At 36.0% G+C, this 21118-nt stretch overlaps 2 protein-coding genes across 8 annotated transcripts; both read right to left on the bottom strand.

Moving 5' to 3' along the window:
• Positions 1 to 2111: 2111 nt before the first annotated feature.
• Positions 2112 to 10955, bottom strand: LOC117146316 (43 kDa receptor-associated protein of the synapse). 5 transcript variants are annotated; one of them, XM_033312372.1, is made up of 11 exons: positions 10863 to 10955; positions 10364 to 10798; positions 9952 to 10026; positions 9778 to 9860; positions 8693 to 8862; positions 8450 to 8634; positions 7387 to 7861; positions 7221 to 7319; positions 4361 to 4552; positions 3440 to 3639; positions 2112 to 2914 (listed from the first exon to the last, which is right to left on the bottom strand). In XM_033312372.1, exons 3-11 carry the CDS (start codon positions 9987 to 9989, stop codon positions 2539 to 2541), a joined length of 1818 nt encoding a protein of 605 aa, XP_033168263.1. In that variant the 5' UTR covers positions 9990 to 10026; positions 10364 to 10798; positions 10863 to 10955; the 3' UTR covers positions 2112 to 2538. The 5 variants fall into 5 exon arrangements, with proteins under 5 accessions (XP_033168263.1, XP_033168264.1, XP_033168265.1 ...); XM_033312373.1 differs by having other exon boundaries at positions 10568 to 10798; XM_033312374.1 differs by having other exon boundaries at positions 10603 to 10798.
• Positions 10956 to 14848: 3893 nt separating this feature from the next.
• LOC117146315 lies at positions 14849 to 20292 on the bottom strand. 3 transcript variants are annotated; one of them, XM_033312367.1, is made up of 5 exons: positions 20126 to 20292; positions 17946 to 18761; positions 16722 to 17032; positions 16041 to 16664; positions 14849 to 15393 (listed from the first exon to the last, which is right to left on the bottom strand). In XM_033312367.1, exons 2-5 carry the CDS (start codon positions 18623 to 18625, stop codon positions 15050 to 15052), a joined length of 1959 nt encoding a protein of 652 aa, XP_033168258.1. In that variant the 5' UTR covers positions 18626 to 18761; positions 20126 to 20292; the 3' UTR covers positions 14849 to 15049. The 3 variants fall into 3 exon arrangements, with proteins under 3 accessions (XP_033168258.1, XP_033168260.1, XP_033168259.1); XM_033312369.1 differs by having other exon boundaries at positions 20229 to 20292; XM_033312368.1 differs by lacking the exon at positions 20126 to 20292 and adding an exon at positions 19918 to 19998.
• Positions 20293 to 21118: the final 826 nt, after the last annotated feature.

The raw sequence follows: 21118 nt of genomic DNA, 5'->3' as shown, positions 1-21118 counted from the left end.
ACGTGATCTATACGATAAGTGACGAGTGGTTTGTCTCCTGTATCAATTGGATTGAGATATCCCTCCTGTTTCCTGCTTCTGAGTTTACTAAAATGCACTTAACATAACTTACCATAACTTCCAACACCTCTTTCAGCTTTGGAATGAAATAAGATTTCTCCACCAGATCCTGTGCCTTCTTCGACGAAAAATGACCTTGCCTATGAGCAATCTGAATGATTTCAGTCTCCATTTGGTATGCAATGACGATTATTTCTCTGCCTGGATCCTTGCAAAATATCTGATTTATTTAATTTATTTATTTAATCCCTTTGTTTCAACTAAACTTCTGATTGCCTTGATCCAATCACCTGTCAACTGAGCTTCTTTTAGCGTATGCATTCCGCTTTCTGGCTAAACAAAACATTCCACTCTACTGAGAGTGTCTACATGCCTCATCTTTGTTCCTGATCGATATTCGATTTCGTAGTCATTCGTAGTTGTAAAAACATTGCCCACCTAGCTACTCGCAACGGAACTTTTTTCTTCTTCACCGCCATTGCAAACACGTTACAGTCTGTGACGATTTTACACATTATTCACAGGACATATACACGCCATTTTGTCTGTGCTGCAATGACTGCAACAACTTCCAGTTCATGACTCATGTTTTCGATGACGTACCCTAGAAAGTCTACCCTCTGTAAGATCTTAAACTTGGCCCAGTTAATTCGCACCCTTTTTTTAGCTTTTTCAAACCTTCTTCTACGTCTCTACTTGGAATTATAATATCTTCCATATAGACTATAGTGTCATCAGATTAAACAAGATCTCTTAGAACTACCATTATGAAACTCGTATTGTCATTTCTGTGTAACAAATGAACTGGGCTTAATAATCTTCTGCTCAGTGTAAGCAAAACGTGGAGCATGTTGAAACACTGGTGTTTCGTCTGTAGGGACGTTTTTCATCTCGATCGCACAATAAACGTTTCTTTTCGGCTTGTACTTTTCTATCAAACGTTCTACAACACTTCACTTCGAATGTGGCAAATGCGACAACTCTACGTCAAGCTTGCCTGCTGTTCGCTCTACAGATATCATGCACAAGCTCTAAAATTCGTTCAGCAACTCCATGGATGAACCTCAGTTCTGCTCTTTATCGTAGACCTGCTTCTTTAACCCTGTCACTACCTGCCTGTCTGATTTTAGTCTGAATTTAGTAGCACCCTTCGTGATTTTCATGTCTACCATTAGTAAAAGAGTTCTACTTAAAATCGCATCGAAATTCATGTCTTCGTCGGCTATGAAGTGGAATTCTAGGTTGAGATCTATATCATCAATTTGAACTGGGATTGGCAGGCTTCCAAAAGTTACGATTTGACATTCTCCGATTCCAGTCAAACATTATTCGGGCCCCATTAAATTTCTTTTCCCTATCTGCAAATAAATGCTACGACGTAGAAAACAAAACAAATTATTCTTTTAAAAGTGTACGATGAACCTCTACCGATGACACCCCTACCACCAAAACCGTCAAGCAATGCGGTTTTAAAAGTTTTCCAATCACGCTGACTACGAATAAAAAGCTTTGCCGTTCCACTAAATAATTTTTTTACATGTGACTCCTGCAGTTGACTCCATTCCACCGCAAGTGGAAATCGAAAATACTTACCTTTCTTTTTTCTTCTTTTATAGTTATTCATTTACTCATTAAATTGTTTCTCTCAAATATCTAATCGCACGTGAATCAGCGAAAAAAAAGGCTCACGCTCTTTAGAAAAGGAATCCCATAACCCATTCCTTTCTTATATTGCCCTGCCTTGGTCCTTTTGCCTAATTTTACAAATTTAAATTTTCTTTTGGATCCTCTGCGCTCCCCGACTTCGTACCAAGAAGCTGTCGGCTTTTAAAGAAAAATGTATGAAATTGGTTGAAATATAATCACATAAACATTAAACAAATTTTGCGGCTTTGTGGACGGTTCTCTAGCATTGATAGTTCTTGAGATCGATGCGTACAGACAAACATGGCTAGATAGACTCATCTATCCTACTAAGTAAATAATTTTGAACAACTCATTTACTCAACGAGCAACAAGTATAAGTCAGTTAGGAAGACTTACTAAATTTATTTGTATTAATGGGTGTTAGTAACACATAGTAACGATTTATTTAAACAACTTTTGTGTGTGCACATTCATACTCTAAATGTAAGATCAATCTAGCATGTAACTGCGAACTAATTTTAGCCTACGACAATACACAATACGTGACAAGTATACTTGTATACAATACTTGTTTGGATAAGGTACTGTAGTAGAGAAACAAGTTAGGATCTAAACATAAGCTGTAGTTCAAATGCTTGTGTCTCAATTGTTCGCAACAGGCTTAGAACTAAATCAAAAACTTCTGTGAGCATTTAAAATGCAGTAATCTATAATTCAAAAGAAAAACTATCTATCTATAATAACAAGCGATAAAATCCGTATCGTTCCAGATATTCCAGCACGATAACACGATCGTCCAACTTTTAGGTGCTCAAAGTGGAGTTGTTTCTTTCACACAGATGACGTCACATTTTGGCCGCTATCGATTGTCAGGCTAGACGCACGCATACTTAGCGATGCCAATGATAAGTTGCTGTGGTAAATGACTTTGGGAGACAGGAGAGCGCTGTTTTCAGTATCTAGAGCTGGATTCTGAACGTAGCAAAACGCAGCCGAAGGTAAAAGGATGTCGGAGTTTATCCCTAGGAGGCCGTCGACCGACAAAGAATTCGTATTGAAGGTAGAAGCTGTGCCGCCTCTGTTGGTGCTTTCACTTTCAACCGGAACGCTGCCGCAGAGATGTGTGCGTGAGCTGATCAGTTTGTTGCAGGCGGGGCATGATCGCGGGGCATTTTTCTCCCGCCGTCGCAAAATTTCATAGGCACATCTGGAAGGGGCCACATACATATGAAAAATTGAAATAAAAAAAATTAATACGGTTTTAAAATTATCTTTTCTTTATTTATAATCTAAAGCACGGACGAACACGACCAGTTGAAGAGGAGCGGTCTGTTAAGGCTGCAATAACTTTACAAAAATTTGGGTTTTGTGAATTCGAATTTCAGACGGCCATAGGGATTCGGCTGGAGATCGCGGTCAGAATTAGGTTAACTAAGTACGGTCGAGCGCTTCCCAGTATACATAGCTGTCACCTACTTTTTAACGAATATTGTTACGTAGTTAGGTATCGGCGAGCTAATCAAAATGATTTCAGACCTTCACGAATGCCTCTGGACGCGAGACAGACTTTAGCAATATGCCATGGCAAGATTTTAAAACAAACAAGAGCTGCGAAGGCGTCATCCCCTAGGTTGCTTTCAAGAATACTTATTCTTTGTAGGGACGGAAACGCTCCCTTTTAAGGAATTGATACCGAAAATAGTGTTCATACAAATTTTTTAAAAAAGCTTACCTTGCATGAAGAATGTGTGCACAGGGTAGAGCTTCCAAGTTTTCTGGACGAAGTCCAAGCAACTCCCCACACGCTCCGCAATTTAAGCCTAGCGCAGCATCCGTTTGATTAGCTAGTCTAAAATGAGTGTTGTATTGATCTTCGTCTCCTAGTGCCCGGTAGATCAATGCCAGTCGGCAACGAATTTTGCGAACCAGAAACTAAACAACCAGCACAATTTCAACATTCGGTTATCAATGAATATCAGAGCAGGCAATTATGAAACATAAATTTCAAATTAAAATATGTCAAAATGTATACCTCTCGGAAATTGTAAGTGCCGAGATTTCAATGTTCTACCGGACGGACACCCTAAATATACTTTCCTAGTGAGCCATTTCAAGACTATATAAGAAACATGTCCTAACGCCATGGTAAGCATAAGGTTAGAATCGTTCAAAGAATCTAGAAAACCTATTAGTTTATAAGTTATGGGTATAATACAGATAATAATTATCTACTGACCTATCTTTAAACGCAACTGTAAACAATCAAAAAATTAAATTTACAGTAAGGGGATAAGCTAAATTCGTTAATAAGAAGGTAGCAGCTAGACAGAATTGGTTCCAGTCTATAGAGTATTTATATTCTTGATCAAGCTCCCTATGATCCCGTTATGATATAATAATCGCGATAAAAATATCCCCTTCCAAAGGATCTTTAATTTTGTCAAGGGGGATCTGTATTTATTCAATTTAAAATTCCAAATCGCGAAAACTAAAAAAAAATAAATTTTCCAGAAAAATATAGGGTAAATAGACTGTGTTTGTATGTGTATTTTCGGTGTCACTCCTATATGAGGCTAATATAACTTTTTACTCTAGAAGTTATACAAATATTTTTTTGACTGGGCATATCGAATATATGGGTTATATGCATTACCTTGGCTCCAATTGAGCTGGCAACTTCCAGAAGTCTTGTGTTAAATTCTAGTGGTCTGCAATTGCAGATCTTGTTCTGTAGACGGAGTGTTTCCAAACAACGAGCTGCTCCATCCATAGCCTCCATTTGGGCCATACGATCTCCTAAGCTTGCCGACGTACCCATAGCTTGTTCATATTGCCGGAATGCACGCTAAAAAATTGTTTTATTATCATTAAAAATATACATAATATGTAAGTAATAATTTAAAATGGAATATAATAATATAAAATAATTCGGATCTGCGAATTAAGTAGATATTCAAGCTAATCTTTACCTAGCGTGTGATAAAAAAAAGTTTATTAAATGGTCCGATTTCTGTGGCTGTTTTAGTCGTTTTCTGAGCTTGGCTACATATCAGCTTTCGCCTTGAACTTATTATTATTATTAAGTGGGTTTCTATGTGTACTGCGACCTATTCTGATCTATTGTACTACCCCTCAAAGATCTCCCTGAAGTCCAATGCACTGTATAAATGCCAGAATTTTATTGGGGTTCAGGGCTGCAATTGTTTCCCGTGGGACTACATGCCCAGGAGTCTGTTCCTCCTGATGGAAAGCGCCATGCAGTCACATGTAATATGTGCAGAGCTCTCCTCCTCCATACAGCAGAAGCGACAGAGTTCACTGTCTGCAATGCCAATCTTAAGCAAATGACTGCGAAGTCGGCAGTGCCCCGTAAGAAGGCCAGTTAAAATGCGCACGGTGTCTTAAATCTTTTATGGTTATATTCGCGAAGGAGGATCTTAGACTGCCTAAGTCCCCAGAAGGACAGACGTTTTTCTTCCTCTATTGACTTAAGTAAGCCCAGTACTCTGTGGTGACCAACACCACAGAATGGTCCGGGCCCAATTAGAGGGTTCTCTGCCCCTTTTCTGGCTAGGTTGTCCGCTAGCTCATTTCCCGGGATGTTGTTGCGTCCCGGGACAGTTTGTTGACAGCTCCCAGTTTGTCTAGGGCTGTCCTCACTTCATTTACTAGCTTAGATGCTATCTTAGCTTTGCTGAGCGCCTTTATGGCTGCTTGACTATCAGACAGTATAGCAATGTCCTGGCCACGATAGTTCCTTTGCAGATTAAACTCCGCACAGCGTCTAATAGCACAGACTTCAGCTTGAAAAATGCTGGTGTATCTGCCCATTGATTCGTGATATTTTAACCTGGGGCCTACAACCCCCAGCCCACTTCCCTCGTCGGTGAGGGATCCGTCTGTATACCACTTTATTGTTTGTGGTTTCATAGGGTGTACTTTCCCCAGGATTGTCCAACTGTTTTTATTACTGAGAGGAGTGCTGAAGTTCTGAGCGAACCTGTGCTCAGCTGGCATCTCATCCCTTGGTTGCATCAGCAAAGGGATATCCCTTTTTAGGCTTCCAGCATCCTTTCTTGTGAGGTTGCAGTCATTTCCTGCTCCCTGAATTCTTATTAGGGTGGTTTTCCGTTTCATTTTAATGACGATATAAAGTGGCGTTACCTCCATTAGTACTTCTAGGGCTGCAGTGGGACAGGTATGCATTGCTCCTGTCATGCATATGCAGGCCATTCTTTGCAGCTTATGAAGTTTCACCTTAGTGGTGCTAAGGCGTGCTCTATTACCCAGGTTATTACCCCATAGGTTAGTATGGGTCTGACTACCATGAGGTACAGCCATCTTATTATGCGTGGTGAGGTTCCCCATGACTTTCCAGCAATTTTCCTACACGTGAAAAGTGCTCTGGTGCACTTATCAATTGTGTTATCGACATGAGTTTTGAAGCTAAGTTTGGAGTCGAGATACTTAACTTATTTGCTGGCCTCTATGCAACATTCTGACAGGGTTATTGCCTTCATTGTCTGTAGCTTGTACCTATTTGTGAAAGGAACAATAACAGTTTTGCTGGGATTTAGGCTCAGGCCGTCTTCCTTGCACCATTCGCTGGTGATATTGAGGCCCAGTTGAATGATATCGCAGAGTGTTTCCTCATATTTACCTTTGGCTATAATGACAATATCGTCAGCATAGCCTTGGCAAAGTATACCTCTTCGGGTCAGTCTGTCCAGCAACTCGTCTACCAGCAAGCTCCACAAGAGAGGCGAGAGGACACCCCCTTGGGGGCAACCCCTTGTGGTAGATACTGTAGACGACTCCTATAGTGGGAGGCTCGCCTAGATGCCAGTAGTGATTTGATCCATCTGCTGGTTGTTGCATCTAGGTCTCTTCTTGCCAGGGATGCGTTGGCAGTCTCATGGGAGGTATTGTCGAATGCACCCTTTATGTCTAAGAAGGCACATAACGCCACTTCCTTATGAGTAAGGCTTTTCAGGTGATATAGGGCAGTATCAGTTGATTTGCCCGCCCTGTAGGCATGCTACGTCCGTTGGAGCGAATGCTCTACAAGCAGAGTGCTTCTTGAACTTAGTTCCGACTAACTCGTGAGCAACCACTGTTCACACGAAACCCTTATCCACTTCAGTCCTCCAAGGTCTTATTATATGATGAAGGAAGAATTGTTTTCAGTCAGAAGTAAGATCGTAGTCAAGGAGATATAAACGATCATATTTGGTTCTAATTTGGTATACAACAGTTCTTTTGACAATATATAAATTTATCCGTTGCTCGTTACGCAAAGCGAGCCCGACAATGTATTCGTGCCTGTCCCTCCGACTGTCCCATCCCATTCAAGCAGCAAATTCCCTGTCCAGCTGAACTAGAACTCTTCCTTGCGTTGAATAACATTACATAACTCCTTAAACAGTTCGATGCGAACAAAATTCACAATTTACTTAAAGCATTCGTGAGCACCATTTTTGTTTTCAACGCTGCCTTTACTGTGCAATACTTACATCCATGTCCATTTTCTTTCGGTAAATGTCGCCCATGACGCGAATACTTCTCGTGTAAGTCGCCTGGTCTCCAGAAATAAGGGAAAGCTTAGTGGCCTCCTGAAACGAAATAATTATACGGCGTGAACACATCTTGAGTTCAGTTGATGCACAGTCTCGACGATACCTTACAATAATCTTGCGCGTCTCCAAGCTCACCCTGCTTTCGGAGAGAAACTGCCATTCGCAATAGAGCTGCTCTATGGTGACATGAGTTTAGGTCACCCAGTTGCAGTGATCGTGATAAGTCGTAGGCTTTAGAAGCGTATGTTGCACTTTTATCGTTATCCTGAAGGCGTCCGAAAAGCTCAGAAAGCGCGACATACACTTGTAACTCCAGTGATGGATCTCCAATAGCTGTAGCAATTTTGTAGGCACCCTGCAAGCCCTCCAAAGCCCTAGAGAACCCACCCATTTCTAGGTATACACGTGCAACCGTCAAATGGACAAGTCCACTTCTGCATTTAGTGCCGCACTCATTGTAAAGTGAGTGCCTGGCATAACTCAGCGATCGCTCTAAACCTCCCAAGCTGGCGTGTGCCCTGCTGAGATTTAAATACGTCTCGGCTCTCATATTTGGTGAATCCAGCTCCTCTGAAATTCTAAGAAAATCGAAGTACTCAGCTAGGGGGAGTGGCTGGCGAAATTTCAAAAATTAAAAATGCATAAAGACTGAAGAAAAAACTTAAAATATATTTCATAAGTGTGGGCGTGACAGTTTAGAGCGGTTCGTGTGCTTCAGAGTGGACGTGGTCAAAAAGTTTGTAATCCTTTTTAATATTAATTATACTTTGTAGAGTTGAACACGTTACCTATCTTGTTACGAACTTCAACGAACCCAGAATGACCTTAAAGGTACATATTCTTGACTCACTCGCCCAGTCGATCGAGATCTTCAGGTAAAGCATGCAGATTTTAGAGAAGGTAGAGTGCAAGTTTTTTTAAGAACGACCACCCCCACTTTGACTCCGATTATTAGTTATGACAATTTGGATATACCAAAATTATTTTTGTTTTGGGTTTTTTCATTGTTTTTTTTTTTTCAATTTTTATCGATATGCTAACAAAACTCCACCAAACTCCCACCAGCTAAGTAATGGGTATCTTAAAGTATATAAATATTTAGTCATGATCTCTTTCCTAAGAAATATTACTAATAAAAATTATAAATAATAAATCCCAAAACTTACCCGAGCTGCTGATGACTAAATTCTATTGCCTCACGAAATTTTCCCCAGTCCATATGTGCCTGATACAAATATCCTAGTAGCTGGAAGCAGTCCTCTCTTTGGCACGTCCCTTTCAGTGCACTACGCCAAGTGCGTACGGCCTCCGTTTGATTGTTTTGTTCATATAGCCGTCGTCCTCGCTCGATCTGGAGAAGAATATATCTGTATTGGTGATATACACATGTGTATTTCTAAGTTTCACACCTTCCGTTTAGCTATGTACTGCCTTAAGCTTTGCTGGCAGGACAAAAAGCAACTGATAACAGAACCTGATCGTAATAGCGCCTGGCTAGCCCATGCCGAACGTGATCCTACGTCTGGACTGGATCCATATCCCGCCAACCGCGAAAAACTCTCATCTAAGTGACACAAGTCTGTAAAATATGTAACAAATGTTAAAACATTGAAAACATTCCTTTGAAGCTTCAACAGAAGTCCAAATCACTGTTTTCTTTCAGTTTTCACAAAAGTTTTCGTTTGATTATGAACAAAATTCATATTATTTACACAAAGCCTAGGGGTGGAAAATGTGTATCTTTTTTTCTCAACACAAGATGTTCAATATGTAAATTAGTAAATATAATATAAATAACCAATTCAAAACTTCTATTCAATGCCTCAATTTGACATGCTCGTAAGTGGTTCTGTCCAAAGACTCTAGACTAGCATAGTTATTTTAGTGTCTTTGTCCTGTCTATTAGTTATAGGGCAGTAAATTAATCAATGTATAGTCGAGTTCCTTGACTATCCGATACCCGTTACTCATCTTAATGGAGTGCGATTGAGAAATTCCAAATTTGTTTTGGTATATCGAAATCGTAAAATCATGTAAGTAAAAAAATGAAAAAAAAAAAGCAAAAATATACTTCAAAAGTACGGGTGTGGCAGTTTTGGACGGCTTGTGGTGCAAGACCATGCCAATGGGCATGGTTGTATAACGATACAAATTTGCCAAACATATAATAAAACAAAAAGGAATAAAAACATTTTTTAAAAGTGTTGAAGTGCAAGACATTGGCGGTTTGTGAGTGGTGTGAAAAACAAATCTAAAATTAAAAAAAAAATTAAATTATATAAAATTTATTTTATATTTTTTTTTAACATAAAAAATAATATAAGTGTGGGCGTGGCACCTTTGGGCTTTAGAGTTGATGCTTAGAGTGGAAATAATAATAAAACCAATTTGGTGTTTGGGTCCTTCATACAATATATATAGCAATGAGTTTGAGATTGAAAAAAGATCAACATAACAACATTATTAAATACTTTTACAGAAGTAACATTCAAACCGCTTGAATTTTCCAATAGGTAACGAGATCCATCAGGTGATGTAAGTAAACGTGTTGCAGACAGATTCTGGCTTGGTGGGATGCTAAGGACAACATGAAAATAGCGCGTAAACAAATATATAGATATATAAACGTAAAATAATAGTTTTCAAAAGGAAAAATGCATTAAAATACCTAAGGAGATCCTTGGAATTAATGCTCTCCCATGACATGGCAGGCTGCTTTTCTTTTCAATCTTTTTGGAGCGTACTGAAAGTAAAATATGACAATATTACACTTTTATAATAATAATAATAAATAATATAGGCGTACAAATTAAATGGTCCAATCAGATCGAGCTAGCTTTAGTTGCATAAGACTTCTCACCACCGACGCCCATGAAAGTTAAAATTGCAATTTTCTTGTTTAATCTTGTGTTTCTGTACATTATAGAAAACTTACTCATTTATAAATCTTTATGGAGAGTCAGAAAGAAAAATGCTGTTAACATTTAATATAAACTAAGTAGTCGTAGAAAACATGTAAGAAAATACTGAAACTATACTTAAAGGTAATTAAAGTCCAGCGTCGACATCAACCACTGTACCTTAAACCAGCAATAAGTCCTTATTCCTCACAGGAGTTATATGTATGAGTGACCTTGCTCCAATATTCGCTTCTTTCACTGTCACAAATATTTGTGGAATAGTCTGTAATGTCTTCCAAAAAACGAAGAACATGCACATTTGCACTGTTTTTACCCTCAAATGGTCGTTAATGCTATTTACTAAAAATCGGAATGCAGTATTACAGTTCTACATCTCTGCTGAATCCGCAAGAACATACACTTCTATAAACTGTGCGTTCGACAATGTAGTAGTCCAGTTGGAGGTTCTTGTTCTTTTTGCCCGCATGGTGGTGGTGCTCTACGATTTGTCGGAGGATGCGCGGTGAAAAACATATTGCTGTAGATGGTTCAGTGGAACCAGTTTTAACCAGTTCACTCTGTCACACCACCTCTTGAGAAAGACCACGGCGGCAACTGAAATATGTAAATAAAAGGAAAAAATAAAAAACCTGAGCTCTCCTGAATACACACAACGAACTTAGTATTTCTTTGATCAACACTCAGTTAATAAGGAGAACATTTGCGATTATATAAAGTATATTCATATATATAGCCAAGTCGATCTGGTCATGTCCGCCTGTCCGTGTGATTGTAGAGATCTGGGCAACTAAAAAACTAGAAAGTGACTTAGCTCGCATATTTTGTGACACCAGTGCTGTTTCAGAACGCACACTCTAAAGACGACAAACCGCAAAAATATGTTTAAAATGTTCAATTATTTTTGTTGGCAATTTTTCCATTTTTTACGTTAAGGGGGCAAGATTTTATTATCCAATCGAACGATTAGTCCAAACTTAGTTAAGTTCTCCTAACTTGGATATGCCTCAGCCATGTAAGTCGTTTGTCAAGGCGTTACATCGCTAGCCAGTTGCGTTTTATTCAGGGTTAGCGGAGTACTCGTTTTATCATTAAGAGTAAACGGTATATGTTTAGACTTTTTCTCGTTTAGACGGCAGTATGATTACTACCTGTCCAATACCACGATGTGAAAAGTAAGTGCGCTGTTGCCATAATTTAAAAACTGGGCAAATTAAACTCGTTTGCCTTCGTACTGAAAAAAAGTTTATATAAAGTATAAGAATCAATCAGTAGAATAATCTTTTTTATCTATTAGGACAGATCAAAGCGGCTGGGTTCAGCAAAAATGGAATTTTTTAAACTGTAAAGCTGGAGTCGTTTGCCAGATAATTTTGCCCACGTCCAGTTTTCAAAACAAAACGAAATATCGAAAAGAACATTTTTGAAAATCAAAAAGTTCACTATTTTAAAATTAATTTTTTTTAACCGCACCCCTCGTTTGCCCACCCTTTAGAATTTTGAAAAAAGAGATCCTTTAGAAAATATAAGACATGAAAGACGATCTCGGTCAACTCCGGAAAAAAATCGTTTGCTTAAAGGAATAATATCATCGTTAAAAAACGTTTGCCCAATCGTTTTTATCGTTTGCCCCTTAAGAAATGGTTATCGTTTCCCACTCAAAAATAATTTATCTCGTTCCCACCCTTAAAAATAATTATTTTCCTTTGCCGAAATAATTTATTTTTAAGAGTGGCCAAACGACCTTTTTTTATTTTTAAAGCGTTAACATCCCTTTGTTTTTAAAGATGGGGATTACTGCTTATGGTTTACTGTTTAAATCGCAATAGTTTCTCAATATGCTGTCAATTTGTCGGTTTTTTATCTGCCCTAATTTAGGGGTCACCAATGCGAGAATTGTAGTCCCCCGCTGATATGAATAGAAGAATAAATAATAAGTAGAATAAATAAACAAATTGCAGTTGAAAGATAATTGGAGGTGCGGAAGATATAGAGGTGCAAGGGTATAAAAGTATTCACTTTTGGTTTTTGCTTGGTACCTACAAACTTTCATTTTAAGAACATTACCAAATTTGCGGTATTTTAAACTTATATGTATGTACGTTGATTCAAATTTTTTTATTTTTATTAATATAATTAATCATCTGCTTGCCACATCTTCATTAATATCTTGGCTATTTTTTATGCTCACACAGTTTTTTTTTCATATGCACTTATGTTACTCCTTAATATATGTATATACATATATATATATATATATATGGTTGCAGTGTAAGAATTTTTTATTCGATATTCTTTTTTTATTATCAAATCATTCGTTAATCAATCGGCATGAATGGTTTTGAAAAATTATGTTTACAATTAATTTGTGCATCGTCATTGCGTTCTAAAAACGGAAACATGAATTTAGATGTATGCTCTTTTTGCTCTTTCAGAAGAGTCATATAAATCAAAACAAAACGACCAGCTGCTTAATATATTCAGTTCAAACACTAATTCAGAATACAAATACTTAATTGGGTGTTTTGTTCTGCATGCACCGCTTACAAAAAACTAATTACGAGAAAGTTTTGGTCATGGAAAAACTTTCAGTAGCCCTAATGGTGATGATGGTGTGGTCGGTGTGTTAAAACGAAATCCTTCCTTAAGAAACGAACGAAGGTATGTAGGCGTTAAGAAAATAGTATTAAAAATCTTCAATTCTGTCCTCTGGTCAAAAATATGCTGATAAAGAATGTATGAAATATTGGATTTTATTTTTTGTTTATCCACGTCCTTTACATTTTTAGAATGCTGCTCGCTTATAATTCTGTATTTATGCAATCTGTGCTGAATGATTATGTGTTATCCTAACGATTCTTTATATTATTCTGACTCTTGAATTATTATGATGATAGTTACGGTTCTATTGAATGAATCTAAGTATGTTGTATGGGATGTTCCTTGTAAGTATGATATTAAGTAATTGATTAAGTAACAAGTACGGTCCGCATTAATATAATCCTGCCAAAGTAATAACAGCCTGTAATTCTAAAAAAAAAAATTCGTCGCTTTAAAGGCTTTTAATACATTGACAGAAAATTTTGGATACAGGTCTAAGTAGAGCAATGCATATTTTTAAGGTATTCACTCATAGAATTGGACTGAATCTAGATTTCGGTTTCCACCGTTGGATCGTAATAAATTCGGTTTAGTGTTCAGGTTAGCTGTGGCAGTATAAGAATATAGTTGCCCGAAAATTAATCAAAATTTCATGGAGTTTAAGAAACTTGTGTTTTTAATGCTATATTGCAGTAAAGAAACCAAAAGGCTACACAAAATAAGCGAAACAGGACAAACACGACGAAGTTTACACGTACTTGCACAATATGGATGTTACTTTTCAAATTAGTCGCGACAAAAACACAGTTTTACAACACACCCCACCGATAAAATATGTTAATTCTGCCTATCTTCAATTATAATTTGTAAATAGTGAACTCGCTGTGGCAAATTATTTTAACCACATGTTTATACGAGAAAATTATACCCACGCCCTAAATAATTAAATTGTTTACTATATATAGACTATGTATATAAATTTTAACCTTTTTTCACATAAAGGTAGCACAAGATGCCTCAATATATATTTCATAATTTACGATTTTTTAATAATTCTTATTTTTCGATATATTTAAATTTTTAGTTATTTAAATTTACAAAGTTTATAACGTTTCACCTAATCATTTCTTGTATATAAGTATGTGAATGCTATATGTATATACATATATATTTTATTAAAGGTTAAGAATCACTTCTCTATACTGCTTGGTTCATTTACAAAATAAAATTGTATTATTGTAAGGAAAACAAAAAATAAAACAAAACAAAAAAGAACATAAAACTTATAGTTGAGTTCTTTAAATTTCACCTTTACCATATTCAAAATACCTACCATGATTTTAAATACATGAATGCATACTAAACACATACATAAGTTTCATTTGATCTTATACAATTACAATACTAATGCGTGGCAATCCGCATGCAATATGTCTTTAAATTACTAATGTTTTATTTACTACGTGTTTTTTAGTCAGCGATGCTAATTAATTTCAGTCGAAATATCCTTCGTACAGGATAACTAGTTTTCAAACAGTAATGGGGCTTGTAATGGGAAATTGTAATTAATTTAATCCATTCCAAAGCCATATGATTCTCTTGTAGTATATTTTAACTATACTCTTTGACATTTCCTTTAGTATGTCGGTAAGAAAAAAGAATTTCGGAATGATCATTTTAGCTAACAGAAGTGAAGTCAGGTAAAAATATAGCTGTAATGATTTTGTATTTGCTATATCGCTTTACCATTTTTCGTTATAAATGGAAATATTTTATATTTCTGTCTCACGCATACAGCTATATAAGTATTTTCGGAAAACCAGAAGGACACAATAAAAGAGAGGACAGAAGACACAGTGGCTAGGCGGTGTCTAGTGGCCTTTCGCATTAATCTGTTTTATAATAGCATTCCTCTATCCTCTGTCTTTTCTTAAACAATATTAGTTAGATCTAGACCACTAAATCTAAGTTTTAATGTACTTGATATATTTAATTTTTTTACTTATTAATTCTATTTCACCTTTCTCCTTTCTTTCTGATCTATTATTTTAAATTGTGAGTCACAGTAACTCGTTCAATTGCAATTACTCATCCAAATCATTTGATTCCAACCTCTCACACCCAATACTTTTATCACTGTTTAAATAGCAATAGCCGGAGAAGAGTGACAAATAATTTTGTGTGATACTGTTATTCTTTGAAATAACGTTGAACATTGGAACACAAAATCGAATGTTCATTAAAAATTCACCGGTCATATTCAATAGTGCCGGCATTCTGGTCAAACATCCCGTTCATAGAAGTCGCGGTGATTTCAACCATTCCAGGACTATATCGCTGCACTGTGGTTTGCAACGTGCTTTGAATAAGATAATGAATGCCAAGAATCGCGATAGTGCTGACTAAAAGTGGTCCGTTTATCCAATATGTAGACAAATGGCAAGATTCAATAGATAGCAGTGGGAAAATTGATAAAATCCAGATCCATAAAGCGAAGATGTTACCATCCGATGTCGCTGCACCACTATTATATGTCAGTTCTTCATTTTTTACAACCTCGTTGGGATGTTTGTTGTAATGATGGTGGTCATCTGAAAATATTTAATATAATTATTAGAAATATAAACAATATGAAGAATATCTATTTTTAGTCGAATGTCTTGACTTAGATTCAGGTTTAGGTCGCTATGAAAAATTTATACTGTGTATACACTTGATAAAATTTAAATAAAAATACTTTGAACCGAGGTATTTTATGTAAAGTGTTCAGTGTATCAGCTTTTTATGTGCTCTATGTGTTTCTCTATCTGTATCTTTTTTCTGATATTATAAATAGGTTATAGATTAACAAAAGAAATGATTAGGATTACTAGGCGATGCATTTCGTCTGCCTGTTCGTACGTATGAAAACGAAATCTCAGAAACTATAAAAGCTAGAAAGTTGGAATTTAGCATGCAGATTCGATTAAAGACAGACAAAGAAAACAAAAAACCTTAAAATCTCGTTTGTATCTTTCTTAAGAATTAAAACAAAAGTATTTAAGTTAAAGTTTTTGTTTAAAAAAGCACTGGAATCGAGAAAATGTTGGTTCTAAGTAGCAAATGTAACTTAGTATATAGGTAACTTATTTCCTTAAACTAAAACCAGCTTGAAGAAAGCGTACGCAAGGAGTAAAATTTTGCCTGTAAGCTTCAAAAGTTCGCTCCTTTTGTGGATTTCCCAGAGGCCATTACGTACCGTTTCCGTTAATATTACTGTTAGGATTACCCTTATGGGACGGATAGTTGTGTTGCGTAGGCACATTGTTTATCCGTATCCCAGTTTGGATGTGGTGATGTCCGGGATATGCTCCGTTTATTCCACCTCGCCCTGGTTGCAGCATATTAATGTTGCCATGAGCATGGCCAGGAGTTAATATTATTCCTCCACCACCGACAATTCCGGTTCCTACGGCATTAGTCCCTACATGATTGCCGATTATGTTTGGCTGGATTGGAATCCGATTAAACTGATCAATGTTTGAATTAATAGTAGTGGGTATGCCATTAAGATTGTTATTCCCGCTTAGTGGATTAATTGGCATTCCTGCTGACTGAGGTCCCCCTATAATTAGGCCTCCATTTATACCAATGTTGGTTCCAATAGCTATGTTATTGCCCTGGCTATTAACACGACTTTCATCATTATTCGCTATATTGACATTAATGGCTCCTCCGGTGTCTGTAACAGATTTAGAATTGCTTATCGCCGTGGTTTTGTTTTTGTCCTCTGGGCCACAACACACTTTAAAGACTACTTTCATGTTATTTGTAGAGCATCGACCTCCAATTCTTCGATATAAATCATCCTTAGATGAAGTTGCTAAATAAATAGTAAAAATTGTATTTTTTTAAATAGGAGGAATGCAAAGGAACTCACAAATAAAGTAATAATCATTTCCAGGTAGGAACTCCAAGCCACCTGGCTGCGGTGTAAATGGCCGGAAAGTTATTGTAAAAAACATTAATTTCTGAGGTTTATCACATATAGCTATTACTCGCGGATCTGCATTTGTTATGCGACAAGTTTCATACTCCACTTTAGACACATTGTAAATTATGTATTTTTCAGTTTCGTTCTCAAAAGTCCCTGGCTCATATACGGGGCATATTATATGAACCTGATCGAACTCAAATGCAAGATTTCCTTTATTAACATCGATAATATGATCTGTGTTATCAATCCGAAATCTGTGGATATAAGAGTGTAATCAAATTATATTTTGTTTTGAGAAAGGGAGACAACGATTTTCAATAAATAAGTGCAAAATGAAATACAAAATTAGTGTCAATTAATGTGCAATACATTACACATAGTGACAATGAGCACTGAACGCACGCGTAGGGTTCAAGGAACTACATGTCATCTAGAGTTTTAGATTTGGAAAATGCTGCAGTAGTTCGCATATACTGAATTAAACAACAGTTTAGGAAAATGCTGAAGTTAACACTTTGAAAATGGGAAATTGGGTTGTATTTATCTGATCTAGACTTTACTGTTTAATGCCTTGGCTACAAAAACGTGGATTTTATCAATTTAGCGCAATCTTTTGTTTTTGGAGTTTGTGGTTCGATTTTGGAAACAACATTATCCTGACAAACTTAATGTCTCATTGCAATATGGGTGATATATATGATATGTTTATATCGAAAAAGAGAAAACCAGACAAAAAAAGTAGGCCATATACATGTGATTAACAAAAAAGTAAGTAAAAAGTAATCATGATTCTTAGGAATCAATGGAATCGCCCAATCATCGTCTGCACATTTTGCACAACAAATTATGACAATAATTATTCTATCGGAAATGTATCATTACTAATTGCTGGGAAAGTTTATATAAGACCTGCATGTTTATACGCGACATTAGGGATTAATTTATAAATATATATGGCCAGCAGTCTAATTATCAAAATGAGAAATAAAAAAACCCTAAACGAATAAATAGTACTCCTCATACTACTAACTTAAAAACTAAAATATAAATTCGACAAGACATAGATGAACATAATACATTTGTAGAGAAAAAAACATCTACAATTTTTAACTTCAATAAAATTATAATACCTTCTGCGTGAGTATACCACTATATTTGTGTACTTACATACTGTTCGATGTGTTCCAATGCATGTAAAAAGTCTTGGCGCAACTAGACATGGTGGAGAGCAGAACCGTTTCCATACAAATTAAAGTGAGCAAAGTAACAAAGGATGTGGCACCAAACTTTGGAAATGGAATCATCATTTTGCATCTCATTGGCGATGGCTGAGACGAAGATAACAGGCAGTCTCTGTTCTTAATCCTCTTTTTACCAACAAAATGCCGTGTTGCCTTTGATTCTATCCCTGCTTCCACCAGTGCTGATGAATGCTTCGCGGATGGTTGTCTTTTACTCGGAGAATAAAGCGGCTTGAGATTGTTAAAAGCTTGAAACTTGCTTTTGCTCTTAGACTTTCGATGCATAGCAGGTTGTTGTTTATTCGTTGTCGTAAGCGCCTTATGCCGAATTTTTGGGATACTCTCAATACTTCGTGGCACGTACAGCTTAATGCTTAAGGGTTTTCCAGAGTATAGCTGAACTTTATGTTTCTCCTTTTGTTTCTGATGCCAGAGAGTGTTGGAATTGGGGAAAGCTACTGGTGGATGTGAGTCTTCAAGCACTTTAGTGGTAGTTAAGCGCCTCTTACATGCCAACATGCTCCGACGTTGACAACTGTCATGAATCTTAGACTTTGACTGGGTCCAGGAAACAGTAAGACGCAGTTGCTTTGGTCGTTCTTGCATACCGCCAGCAATGCTTTCGATTTTAGATCGTTAGTAGCTTTCTTGCTAAATGCATACAATAAACCTCCGAAATAAGAATATGTTGACTGGCTACAGCTACATCCGTGTCATTCCACGCCAATGTGTCTTGCTCCATCTGCAACCAATAAAATAACTATTTTTACAACAAAACGCTGTAGCCATGTGTGAATTCTGGGCAATGCTCCCTTACATATCAATTAAAACACTCAAACTACAGTGTAACTTGTAACATGATTTTCTCACTTTGGACGGCATAGTTACGAAGCGCACCAACAGACTAAAGAGACTATGCGGTGTGGTTGGTTTCTTTACCCTTCAAAAGTATTCTTGTGAATGAGTAAGTTATATGTAGTGCGTTATAAGTCAGGTGCAATATAATTTTTAATCACAATAGTTAAAAAATACAGCTTTTGTATATAAAAATAGGAACATTCCAAAAAAATCAATTTGAAAAGGCCGTTAGATTATTGTTTCCATTTCATCTGTTATATATGTATAGTATACTTTTTGACGAAGGATGAGATAAATTTGAAGGGATACAACTAATTAACGACTTAGTTTTTACCTCTTCAAGGTTAAATTTTGATATTGAAAATGTTATTGATATAAGAAATACCTAGGGTTCACAGAAAATGTAACTCGACCTTTTAGAAGCGGAATTATTATTTTTAATTTATCTCGTCAAAAAGTTTACTAGACCTGTATCACAAATTAAGAAAGAAACAATAGAAAAAGAAAAAGTCTAAGACTGAAAGATCAGTTTGCGTCGCGTTCGGCAGCAGTCAGCGAAATAAGCAGCTGTTAATGCTGATCAAGAATATTTATATATACTATAGTATATATATACTATATACTACCGCCACCTGAGAGATTACGAGATTTTTAAAAGTACTTCATTAACTTTTAAAACGCCGAATTGATTTGATTCGACTCTGACTGATAAAAAATACTTATTTTACAAGGCCAGTAAACCAATTATCAATTTATATTGTGATGCTAATCATTAGTATATGTACATATGTACATTTCCGATACAAATAGGGTTGGTAATGGCTTGGCAAAATTTTAATATATTTATTAACATGCATAGTCATAAACAATCAACGTGACATAATATCAACAATATATAGCGGATCGGCAGTCTTGACATTCAATTTATAACGGAACAATCATATTTCTTAAAAATTATGTGTTCAAGTGATAAAACATCACAATAGCATTATACAATTACATATGTATGTATACACCAAAAGACTTTTCTGTATACATACACAGTGACGACACACTCCCCGAGGAGACAGAATAAACTCTATATATACACAGACATTTTACTCTCGGGGAAGCATTCTTATTTGATCCGATTAACAATCCGGGACAAATATGTTGGTATAACGATAGTTGACAAATAGAAACACAAACATATATGTATATGAACAAAACACCGTCTTCCTTTTTCTGGTACATCTATTTCAAAATTACATTTTCACATGATTAAAAATGGTTCCAAACAGGTTTTTGTCTGAAGAGAAATACTCGAAAGCAGCTCATTTAAATTAGTTTTTTCTACACTTGGACTACATACAAGAATTATTTATATAAATACTGTAGAGCTAGAGCTATTATAAAAAAAACTTGTTTAGAGCTGGAACAAAAGACGATGTTTACTTTAACTTTCGATGTATGAAGAAACTTAAGCGCATCGATAGTTTTACAAATCAATCGATAGCGATTTTTATACTAAGGCCCGTATCACCTTATGATATAAGTTAAATGGTTTGGTTTGTAATTTTATAAGAGATGTCTGAAAATTTAAATTAATTACAATTAAGAAACTGAGCAATTGGAATATAATTTTAAATTTAAAATATGATAATTTCTACTATAAGTAATGTTCACTGTAAAAAATACTATATTGACTGATAACGCCATATATATTATGTAAAGATTTCATTTATAATTTGTTGTAACAGGACCATTATGCAATTTCCTAGTGGATTTTTTAGCTAGGCTTAAACCTTATTTGATGTTTTACGAATAATTTTATTATTCTTAAAATTTATCTTTTACCCGTGGAACGTATATTGATTAGTGTCAGACGTTTGGAACCCAGTGAAAGAGTTAAGATTTTAAAGTAAATAAATTTTTTTTTAGTATTAAGAGTCAGTAAGCATCCCCTTCTGTCCGACTATCCGTTTTTACGTAAACTATCTCTTAGCACCAAAGGCATCTCTTTTGACGGCATAAAATGTCGGCTTAAGTTTGAATCGGACGATAAGTCCAGAAATCAATTGTTATAGAAATGAAATAGTTTCGTTGTTTTTAATCATAATATGTTCACATAAGCTCTACACAATTTTTTTTTTGTACATAATTACTACTAAGATATATAAGTATAGTCTTTTTATTGTGCTCCATTAACGTAGATATAAAAACTTGGGAAAAAGAGCAAGAGTAGATAAAAAAGTGTGTAAT

This window comes from Drosophila mauritiana, chromosome 4 (genome assembly GCF_004382145.1).
Source record: "Drosophila mauritiana strain mau12 chromosome 4, ASM438214v1, whole genome shotgun sequence".
NCBI lineage: Eukaryota > Metazoa > Arthropoda > Insecta > Diptera > Drosophilidae > Drosophila > Drosophila mauritiana.
The sequence above is the reverse complement of the archived record's forward strand: the minus strand, read 5'-3'. Positions and strand labels throughout refer to the sequence as shown.